This window comes from Papaver somniferum, chromosome 2 (genome assembly GCF_003573695.1).
Source record: "Papaver somniferum cultivar HN1 chromosome 2, ASM357369v1, whole genome shotgun sequence".
Classification (NCBI taxonomy): Eukaryota; Viridiplantae; Streptophyta; class Magnoliopsida; order Ranunculales; family Papaveraceae; genus Papaver; species Papaver somniferum.
The window spans coordinates 25851723-25862453 of record NC_039359.1 but is presented as its reverse complement, the minus strand read 5'-3'; the positions used below and the strand labels follow the sequence as shown (position 1 = coordinate 25862453).

At 38.4% G+C, this 10731-nt stretch overlaps 3 protein-coding genes and 2 non-coding genes across 8 annotated transcripts; 3 read left to right on the top strand and 2 right to left on the bottom strand.

Moving 5' to 3' along the window:
- Positions 1-3980: 3980 nt before the first annotated feature.
- Positions 3981-4051, top strand: TRNAK-UUU. The gene has a single exon. It is a non-coding gene; the product is annotated as a tRNA-Lys (tRNA).
- An 89-nt stretch (positions 4052-4140) lies between these two features.
- On the bottom strand, positions 4141-6141 carry LOC113353062 (nucleolar protein dao-5-like). 4 transcript variants are annotated; one of them, XM_026596782.1, is made up of 5 exons: positions 6033-6141; positions 5717-5774; positions 5459-5572; positions 5178-5318; positions 4141-5094 (listed from the first exon to the last, which is right to left on the bottom strand). In XM_026596782.1, exons 2-5 carry the CDS (start codon positions 5733-5735, stop codon positions 4376-4378), a joined length of 993 nt encoding a protein of 330 aa, XP_026452567.1. In that variant the 5' UTR covers positions 5736-5774; positions 6033-6141; the 3' UTR covers positions 4141-4375. The 4 variants fall into 4 exon arrangements, with proteins under 4 accessions (XP_026452567.1, XP_026452564.1, XP_026452566.1 ...); XM_026596779.1 differs by lacking the exon at positions 6033-6141 and adding an exon at positions 5963-6023; XM_026596781.1 differs by lacking the exon at positions 6033-6141 and adding an exon at positions 5930-6012.
- Positions 6142-6529: 388 nt separating this feature from the next.
- TRNAK-UUU lies at positions 6530-6601 on the top strand. Its single transcript has one exon. It is a non-coding gene; the product is annotated as a tRNA-Lys (tRNA).
- A 12-nt stretch (positions 6602-6613) lies between these two features.
- On the top strand, positions 6614-7164 carry LOC113353061. The gene has a single exon (XM_026596777.1). The coding sequence runs from the start codon at positions 6780-6782 to the stop codon at positions 6957-6959; it is 180 nt and encodes a 59-aa protein (XP_026452562.1). The 5' UTR covers positions 6614-6779; the 3' UTR covers positions 6960-7164.
- Positions 7165-7384: 220 nt separating this feature from the next.
- On the bottom strand, positions 7385-10334 carry LOC113353060. Its single transcript, XM_026596776.1, has 5 exons — positions 10216-10334; positions 10009-10069; positions 9780-9905; positions 9409-9552; positions 7385-9201 (listed from the first exon to the last, which is right to left on the bottom strand). The coding sequence occupies exons 2-5, from the start codon at positions 10037-10039 to the stop codon at positions 7598-7600; spliced, it is 1905 nt and encodes a 634-aa protein (XP_026452561.1). The 5' UTR covers positions 10040-10069; positions 10216-10334; the 3' UTR covers positions 7385-7597.
- Positions 10335-10731: the final 397 nt, after the last annotated feature.

The following is a 10731-nucleotide window of genomic DNA, read 5'->3' as shown; positions in this document are numbered from 1 at the left end:
TGGTTTTTAGCTTAGGGTTAAAATCGTAAAACCTTGCATCTGATGTGACGTCACTCAGCAAGGAAATGGTGTTGTGAGTGCTAACCTCTCCATCTACATATTTATTGAGTCGTTCAATATATCTACAAGAAATTTACCCAGACTGGCGAATGTAGCAACCATCTCGGATGTCATGTAAATTTCGGTGCCTTGCCTATAATCACTCGCAACAGAGTAGCACGAATCTCCTAATATCAAGGATAAGATCTTTGCATAAGGTATTCAATCAGAAAAACATGATGCTCTCTGGCAATGAACTTAAAAGAACTCTGTGTCAGCACATAAAATTCAATCAATTGTCCTGACTAACTTGCAGAAGTTAGGGTTTTGCGCCTCGCGCAGTATACCATACCTTGCTTGTCAAAATTAAGTTTACGCAAACTAGGTAATTAATCCGCCATGGATTAGCAGGTGCAAAAACCTCGCCCAGAATCAGAAAAACAGGGAGCCGTAGCAGGAAAGGGAGGCGTGGCCATGTGTTTAGGCCAGCTGGAACCACTTTCTATTGGCCACGCCCCATCCTAATCCGGCCCTATTTCTCTCGACCAATCAGGTCGCTTTAAACTAGCCACGCGCACATAAGTTGTGGATGTGCCCATGCTTGTCGGCCCCACTTCCCATCGATCAATCGAGTCGCTCTAGAGCCCCCACACTCTCTCTAGAAGTGTAGCCGCGCCTTATGTTCGGCCGACCCCATTTTCGTGGCCAATCAAGTTGCTCTAAACTTGCCACCATACATTAAAGGCCAAACGCACCCTGCCGCGCCACCATACTAACTGGCAAGCCAAACGCGCCTTTCCACGACAACATATTGATTGTCATGCCAACATGCCACTCTACCGCGATAACATGCAAACATGCCACTCTACCGCGGTAACATGCCAACACGCCACTCTGCCGCAGTAACATGCCACTTCGTGGCAACCTGCCATAAATAGCCACCACACGGTAATCCCTACTCCTGTGGCCGTTTCCACTCTACGGCCTTGCCATAGTTCCTTTGGCATAGCCATGGCGCTATTCGCACAAAAGTATCGCCATGCCACGGCTATTAGCATGTCGCCATGCCACGGCTACTGGCACGCCGCCATGCCACGGCTACGCCATTGGCATGCTGCTATGCCACGACTACGCCACTGGCATACCACTAGCATGCCGTTATGCCAATGACGCCACTCCGCTACACAACAAGATGCGGCCATAATCAATGGTCATCCTTCCTCATGAGATGCAATCTCAGACATTCAAGTTCGCCACCGAACTGACAGACTTGTGGAAACTTTTAGGCGACCAGCCGCCTAAATCTAGTGTCCATGGCTACGCCATGCGCCACTTGCACCACCGTGCCACTGGCATGCTCGATCCATGCCATCCATGATGCAACGCCGCTGGCATGCACCAAAGGTGCCATTGCGCCATTATCAGGTGCCAACATAAGGTAGACATAATCAACGGCTACCCTTCCTCCTGAGATGCAATCTCAGCCATCCAAGTTCGCCACCGAGATGGCAGTCTCGTGGCAAGTTTCAACGACTATCCAAGACAAGCCTAATAGCATCACATGCTATTTTCCTACGACAGGACTCTCGATTTTAACTTGCCACACGTAGCAAAATGCTACATGTTTCCCACGAAAACACTCGAGACATCAAACATGTCACAAACTGGGATATGCTCATCAGGGTATTGGTCTGGAAGTTTACAGCGTGCGGCGTGCAATACGCCTGTTACAAGAAAGTGTCGTAAAGTGGGGCGGTTAGTAATGGAAAGGAGTAATGGCGTGAGCGTATCCACCTTCCTCATTATGGAAACATAAATCCCAACGTGACACGTTACTCTTCCACCGCTCAATCGTTTCCACTTCCTATGAGACCATGGTGCGTTTTATTGCGACTTGTATAAATAGGTCTCACCTATTTCCACCAGACAAAAAGGTTTTGGTCAGGAGAACAATACAACATCCAGAAATCATCTGATAGCTTTTCATTCAGCTAGCCAGTTCAACTTTATGATACAAGTCACGAAACACCCACTCTTCCGAAATCAACTATTCTGATCTCAACACTTTCTTCGCTTCCCTCCCTAAGACCAACCCTTCTCCTTTACTTTGTGACCGAAGCAAGCCTGGAACGACCATTTCTTGGTTTAGGCCAGGATTGTATAGATTGATCTCTCGAATAAAAATTACTCCCGTGCAGTACATTGTTTTGGGTTTAGATTTATATCTCATCCACACACCCAAAATTACCAAAATCAGCAGAAACAGTTTTCACGCACAAACACTAAGTGATCCATTTGAAGAAAAAAATAGTTCTTAAACAATAATTGTTTCGAACTAAGGTCGCTAAGGACCTATGAATATCCATTGCTTGAATTACATTCGAGATGTTTAAGAAGACAAGCTTGACTCGAGACTTCTTATTTGTCATATTATATCTATTAGAAGTCATACGACATAGTCTCATATCGATACAACGGTAATATTGTGAGTGAATAGAATGGTTCAGTCTTCACATACCTTTTTGTCAATAAACTTCTCCAAATGTTTTCATTTGATCATCAATTTTCAATCTTAGAGGGTTATTTAGTGATGTCTGATACTCAACTACCAAACTCTAATCCTAGTCCGAGACTTGACTTAAGTATACTAGAAATCAATATATAGTTTTGTAAATCTAACATTGACAACAAGCTTGAGATGGAAAAACTTGCGAGTTCGACCGAGCAGTGCTCTAATATATATTACTAACTAACACAAATTTGGGGTCTATTTTAGTATAAAAGTCCATACTAAACAGTGTAAATAGATGGCTGAAATGCTCAAGGTTAAGAGGATTTCCAAGGATGACAAGTATTTGGAAAAAAACATTCCCCTAATGGAGTTGAATCTCTTAATGTTCATCCTTTATTGGAAAAAGCTTATAAGTCTTTACATGAATGAGAAATTAAACTCTTAACTCAAGATGGTGGGACAATCATGATTAAACCGTTGCTTACCCTAATCATCAAATGCAATGCTTTGCATAACCTAAAAAAACCCTTTATGGATTTGACAAAATCCAAATAGACTTTATGTGGAATAAGGATAACAACAAAAAAGCTACTTATACCTATCTGGAGAATGTACTCCAAAGTGTAGTGGTGGAGTTAGACATTAGAAACCCCACAAAATAAATCTCTCTCTATTAGCTAAACTGCCTGGAGAATGTTGTAAAAATCGATTGATCTTTGGGTTCTTATCCTCGTATGGAAATACTTCCACATGAAACATCATTTTCATAAGCATCGAATATATTATTCATCTTGGATTTTTTCTAGTATTAGGAAGGAGCAGGAAATAGTGAAGAAAATTTGTATCTGGAAAATGGGTTATGATGTGAATGCTAATTTAGCTTTGGATAATTGGATTCTTGGTTTTGGTATTCAATGTAATTGACATTACAATGACATTGTTAATTATGAACGAGTTTGGAAATAGGCGTTATATTAAAATAGATAGTAGTTTTGATCCTGTGATTGCTAATAGGATCAAATAGTAACAGGCTGAACAGATTGAGATGGTATGGAACTAAAATGAAAATTTTACTAAAAAGTTTAGGAAAATTTGTTGGTAAGTTTAAATAGATAATAACTTTTATCATGTCCCAAAAAATTTAGGGCCGGCAGTTCTGATGTGGACGAGGACATGATTAACTTCTCAAAAACTAGGACGCTAACACGTTAATAATTAGTGACATGTCCATTGAAATGTGTATGCTACGAATATAATTTCTCTACCAATGCTAATAGGTAACAAATTTGTGTAAAAATAAGCATATACCAATGAATGATACATTCACAAAAACTGAGACGTTATTAACTTCATCACACACTAAATGCATTTTATGGTGCTGGGCCAGTGTCTGTCAAATATTTATAGGGAACGCCTATGAGCATGACAGGCCGACTTAGCTCAGTGGTAGAGCGCGTGACTTTTAATCCCGTGGTCAAGGGTTCATCCCCTTAGTCGGCGTAATTTTTTTTTGTTTTCTTCTAATCTGAAACATTTCAGTTTCGGCAAGATAGAGTTTGTTCTTATGAGTCAGTAAAATCATCGACCAATTCAAACCAAATTCACAATTTTATTGATGCAATTAAAAAGAACCAATACAAATCCCACAAAATGCAGAGACCATTACAATCCCTCAGATATCTATAAACCGAGAATCATAAATCTCGCATTCATCAACATCCACAAACAAAACAATCAACCTTAGTGGAAAAAAAAAACATATACACATTAAATAAAAGTGTATAATTTCTGTTTTTGATGTACTGAAACTGAGGAAGGAAATCTTCACTGGGGTGCTGTACAGCACAGAAAGCTGCTTATGAAAGACTTATTCCGTTTGAGATTCTCTTTCCCCACTATTTCTTTCCTTGGTGATTCTGGAACATCATCCTTCATGACGGCTAACAACGGAGCATTTACCGTGTCTGTACTAACTCGTTCCAATTCATTTACCTGTTTCTCTGTCAATTTTTTCTGTGGCTCTACAGTTTCCTCCTGATTTAGCAATGGGGTTCGACCGGATTGCCCGATGGTTGAGTCAACTGTTCGACTGGATTCTCCGATTCGTTGGCTGGTGTTGCCTTCCAAATCTAAGAGAACTGGTTTCTCCAGGTCCTTCGATGTGTCTTCAGTTTTTGCAATTGGTTTGTCAGCAACAACACTTGGTTCTGTTTTTGCGATTGGTTTCTCGACAACAATGTTTGTTTCTGCTTTTGCAACAGGTTTCTCAATAGCAACGCTTGGTTCTGTTTTTGCGATTGGTTTGTCGACCGCAATGCTTGGTTCTGTTTTTGCGATTGGTTTCTCGACCGCAACGCTTGGTTCTGTTTTTGGGATTGGTTTCTCGACAGCAGGACTTGATTCTGGTATCACATCATTTGTTGTGGCAGCAGGCTCTTCTTGTTTACATTCATAAAAAAAGGTTTCGGCTTTTGTGAGCTCTGCTGGCTTCGGTTGTTCAGCTTTATGTTCGTGGGTACCAGTTTTTGTATCCACGGGTATTTCTGAAGCAATAATTCGACGAATCAATTTACAGTACTACCAAAATGGAAATTCTGATACAATTTCTTTGTTAGCACAAAGTTACCTTTTTCGACAGGCATTTCAACCGGAACTTGGTGGTTGCTAGCTACTGTTTCCGCAGTGCTTATCTCGGAGCTTGTATCAGTTGGAACCTGTAAAACGCTTGCCAATCCAACGGATGCTTCAGCCGCAGTAGCATCTGGCTCTGGAATTACCAAGGACCAATATCAAGTTATAGATAATCATGCACAACAATATACCATGTAATCTGTAAAGTCATTTGTAAAACCGATATTCCCTTGGATGCAAAATCATTCTGCTTGTATGATAAACGTTTTTACTAACCTTTAGTATCTAATTCTGGTTTCACAACATCACTTACTCCTGATGTTTCCTCGGGTTTCACTTCTTTGTTCTTGTCGTGCTTTTTCAGTTTTTCAGCTCCATCCTTATGATGTCCTGCACAATGTCAAACCTTATTTACAACACAAAACCAAAGATACTTTTGTACAAATCTAGCTATGAAACACAACTATTGAGCTTGAAAATTTTAACCAAAAAAGATAAAATCTCTGAACATGTATAAATTTCAACAGCACAAACCTGATTGCTCGTTACCCATGGCGTCGTTACGATTGAATCAGTTGTTAAAAACCCTGGGCTATCAGTGAAGGAAACAGAAGAAACAATTATAACAATGAAAGCTAAGAAGATTGATCAAGATATGAGCACCAATATATCTGGAATGGACCCTTAGAAAGAATATGTTCTGACAAACAAAAAAAAATCTTGTCCAGTTTAAGAAGTTATTTGAACCTGAAAATGATAATTGGTGGACAACCAACCAACCTGAGTTTGTTAATTCCAGCAGAGTTTGAATAATTTATTGGTTGAAATCGAAACAACTAATAACACACACCTGTTGCTTAAATCATACGACTAGGTATTCTCATTTTATCAGCATTTCAAAATTCATTCGTCGATTATTAGTCGCTAACACGCCTTCGATGTGCCCAATTGAATATTGCAAAAAAGGACTTCTTCAAGTGTCAATGGTGAGCCAGCCTATTACGTTACCATTTAAGTAGTAGATATTGAACTGGACTTGGTTGTGACGGAGGATTCGATAGGATACTTGACTTTTGGTCATTCTTATTGATTTTAGCTAAAAACAAGGGAAACACGACAAAAACAGTTTTTTTTTTTTTTGGCTCGGGTGGCAAATATATGCTTATCTCACCAGTGCGGATAAGTCAGTTCCGAATTCCCAACATGACAGAGATCCGCTGCTGATGTATTTGCGCAAGATACCATGTCCACGAGTCCTTGAACATTTTCCATCCGTCTGTTGCAAATCTGGAGGGCTAACAATACATGTATTTGAAGGTAGAAATGTAAAACTGACCAAGCAACTACGCCGACTTAGCTCAGTGGTAGAGCGCGTGACTTTTAATCCCGTGGTCAAGGGTTCGATCCCCTTAGTCGGCGTATTTTTCTTTTTCCTTTCTTTTAACCCCGTGGGTATCGGTCGCCGCAATAAATTTTTTTCATCGTCCCTCTGTCTACTGCAGAGAACTGTCTGGAATCAACAACTCAGAAAAAATTTTGTTTGGTTTGTTTCATTGAAAACCCTAGTTTAATCAGATAAGAATTTGCAGAAACAAAAATGGGGATAATTAGGAGTGGATTTCAGTTCATACTTGCTACGGGATTTGGGATTTATATTGCTCAGAATTACAATGTTCCAAACATTAGAAAGCTTGTAAATACTGGGATGGTAATGGCTAAACATATCGAAGAGAATTATCGGAAGCCGAAGAAGAGGGAAGAGGAAGATGTATGGTAGTTCAAGAGAGAAAGTAAGCGAGATGGTTATAGAGGTTCAACAACTCAGGTTCTTCTTAGTTTGATTCTTATTTTTTTTTTCCCTTGGTTATGGTGAATAATAGTAGATTCAACTGAAATATTATTGTTCAACAGTATATAGTTGAAGCTTGATTGAATTACTACTGTCTCGACTCTGATTTTAATGGGAAATATGCTTTGTTCTTTCTTTTATTGATTAATGAATTCTGCTGTTTTTGAGGTTTTTTTATATTGTGTGTGTGATTGTTTTGTTGGTAGCGTTTTGGGAAGTATATTGAGACCAAGGTTTTGATTAGCAAAATCACTCATATCTTTGATTATGCAACTGCTTTTAGTGATTATGCTCTGTGATGTTAACAAATCAAATTGATTACTGAAGCTTTTGCTTGTACTGCAAAAGAATCGTAAAGGTAATTATATCAAACTGAAATCAACTCTTACAGTAAAAAAACAATACATTGAAATGAAACCTCACAAATTCAGAGTATAATACAATCTCTCATGTATTTTTTTCTCTCAAAAATCTTCAAACCCATTATCACAATCACAAATTCTCGCTCCCTCTCCCTCTCTCCAACAAATCAAATAAATATCTGAAATTTCATTTGGTACTGAAATTTAGAAAGAAAACCTTTTACTTACTGGGAAACTGGTTACTGGTGTACAACACATGCAGTTGCCGAAGAAGGAATACTTAGGTTTATTTTTCTCTTGTTTCTTTGGTGATTCAATTACATGAATTTCTTCTTTCATGTAGTTTAGCAATGGAGCTTTTAACGTCTCCGTAATTGTTCTTTCCAATGCAATGACTTGTTTCTCTACTGATTTTTCTTGTATTTCAACTTCTTCAACTTCTTTCTCTGTAGATGGGTGTCTTACATTAGTATTAGTTTTTTGAGTTATCTCCTGATTTAGCAGTGGTATTCCATCGGAATCTCCGTTTTCTGAATCACTTCGGAGCAATTTGCAGCTGGAAACTTTAGTAACTTCAGTATTGATTTTTACATCATCTGAAGTTGACTCACTAATGTAGCGCTCAATATTTTTGCTTGCTTCAGTGCTCTCTATCTGATGCAGGAATGCGCCGTGTTTGGAATCTTGTTTGCTTGAAGCCACTAAAAGATCTTCTGTGTTTGCAATTGGATTCTCAGCACGAAAGCTTGATTCTGCTGTTACATCAGTGCTGGTGGTGAGCGCTTCTTGGTATGATTCAGTAGTGGGTTTTAGAAATTCTGTTTCACCAATTTTGGAATCTGTTAGGTTGTTTGTTAATTGATTTACCTGAGAGGTGAGCATAGGAAGAACACAGAAATCCTCGAGCTGCTTTGTAGTTTCTATGCTTAAGAACTCTGGGCCAACATAGTTGTCTACCTTAGTCTCTGATATTGGAACCTTCTCTCCTTCTTGATCAACGTTGGCATCTATAACTGCAGCTGGGAGAGTATAGAAATCGAAAAACTTCTCGTTATCATTCTCTAGTTCAATAGTACTGTTTTCCTTGGTGACATTCTCAATATGGTGACCATTCTCGGTCACATTAGAACGATCAATTTGCAATTCTCCTTTGATCCCATGACTTAATGATTCCTCATCTTCAATTCCTTCAGCTTCTTTATGACCAGTGCTTGTTTTTGTTAACTCATATTTATCCATTCTTTCCACCTTTGACTCTTGAGCCGAACTCTCCCTACTTTGAAGTGTCTTACCGACGATTTCACTCCCCTCGATCTTTATTCCATTCTCAATCATCTTTGTCTCTTCAGCTTCCATTTCGCGATTGGGTTCTGAAGCTTTTACATGAAACAATTTGACTGATCCAGATTTTGTTTGCGTCTCCTCGGATTCCTTTCCAAATGGGTTCAGTCCCATGGGTTGGTGTTCTCCGTTGCTTTCTTCAACGGCATTCAGTATAATAACTGTTTCTTCGACCTCAGATCCTTTCATGTTCGCTTCATCATTTCCTTTTTGCAGTTCCATGTCTTCCTTTATTAGTGATTGGTCTTGACTTTTTTCTACTTCAGAATTTCTACTGAGCACCCCATGTAGTATTTGTTGGTTCATTGTTATGACATGAGATTCTGTGGCTCGCTCATTGCTTCCAAGTTCCAGCTTGTTACCATCCTCCGTAGTTGGTTTAACAGGACTAAATTCTGATTCGGTAGATTCTGCTTCTTGACTACTAGTTTCTGTATCTGCAGGTGATTCAATCCACTCTTCTGCCTCTGTTACAAAATTTTAAGAAATCAATCTGATGCTCGAAAAACTTCTTCTCTGTCTCTGTAGGTGCAATTCTACCTCTTACCAATGAATATAGTTTTGCAGCTAAGTGAAATAAAACCATCTAAAAGATATCCTAATACTTCTAGAAAGCATGATACCAATTATATGCCTGAAGGTAAACTCTGTAAATAGTGAAAACAAAATATCACCTTCTTGGATTGATGTTTCATTCCGAGTAGAGTTGTCAGTTCTTGCTGCTGATGGATAGATCTCCAGCCCTGGATCTGTATCTGTTGAAACCAATGGAACATTCGCCGATCTGGTGGAATCTTCTATTTTCGCTTCATTTGGCTCTGGAAATGCATAATAACCAAACAAAGATCAATTGAGAGATAAAAAGGGTATTTTATTATACTGGTCATGTTGCATGTCTGTGTCAGACAAGTATAATAAAAATTTAGAGGCAGTCCCTTAGATATTGAGATTAGTAGTTATGATTATATATGACTAGCAAAAACATTCTGTTTGATATGATAGGGATTTACGCTTAACAATATTCCTATGTAGAGACAGTACTAACCTCTAAGATCTGATTCTTGTTTCTTAATATCACTTTCACCTAAATTTTCCTTTGAATTAAATCCTGGATACTTTTCCTGAACATCTTGTGACTTGTTCGGTTCTACAACATCATTCTTTTCTTGCTCTGCATTGAATCAAGTGTTAATAACAGGAAACTAGAAACATTACTTGTTTAAAAATGTATATATAATGACCAGCAGTTGAGCATAAAATTCACTATGACAAACCTTGCAAACCGGATACATTGTTGTTACCCATTGCACATTACTCATATCAGTTATGAAATCCCTGCGAAATCAATAGTTAGGAAAATGAAGAAACTTATAAGAATCGGGTTTGGATTATTCAAATAGAATCAACTAAAACGCATGGAACTTTTAAGAATAAGTATAAAAAAAAACACTAGTCTAACTAGGAAGCTATGAATTTCTTACCATGATAAGCATAATATGTAAACAACTCTGTATGTGAAACTTCCAGAGTGTTGGTACTTAATTCAAATTTTAAAACCAGTATTATGGTATGCTAGATTGCTTAAAGCACAAGATTTATGTAGTGCCATTAATCAACATTTCCATTAAGAATGAAAACGATAATTAGCGGCTGGCGCCTTTTTTCTTTTCTTTGAATATTGAAACATTTTCCAGTATCAATGGGAAGACCGCAGACCACTTGCTAATTAACAATGGGTATCATGTGGCTCTTTTTTGTATCTACGAATCTAAATAGGATTCTAGGATTGGAGTTGAAAGTTAATCAAGTTGTAAAAATACAAAGTATCAAGGCCAGATTAGGTATGTAATTATTGATTACTGTACTTAGATTATGCAGTGTTGGAATTGTATGCCTAGTTTACTACTCAACTAAGTAAGCTTGTGAAGACAATTATATCAGTCAATTTGGACAGTTTTGATTGACTCTATACACATGGTAATTGATCCAGACAGCAG

Bases quoted from the DNA above. Each gene is read 5' to 3' on its own strand.
- LOC113353061 (XM_026596777.1), top strand. From the start codon at position 6,780: ATGGGGATAATTAGGAGTGGATTTCAGTTCATACTTGCTACGGGATTT.
- LOC113353060 (XM_026596776.1), bottom strand. From the start codon at position 10,039: ATGGGTAACAACAATGTATCCGGTTTGCAAG. The intron at 9,906-10,008 runs GTTTGTCATAGT...GATTCAATGCAG, and splicing joins CAATGTATCCGGTTTGCAAG to AGCAAGAAAAGAATGATGTT. The intron at 9,202-9,408 runs GTGATATTTTGT...ATTTTGTAACAG, and splicing joins TGAAACATCAATCCAAGAAG to AGGCAGAAGAGTGGATTGAA.
- LOC113353062 (XM_026596782.1), bottom strand. The intron at 5,319-5,458 runs GTTAGTAAAAAC...TGGTAATTCCAG, and splicing joins ACCAGAATTAGATACTAAAG to AGCCAGATGCTACTGCGGCT. The intron at 5,095-5,177 runs GTAACTTTGTGC...TTATTGCTTCAG, and splicing joins TGAAATGCCTGTCGAAAAAG to AAATACCCGTGGATACAAAA.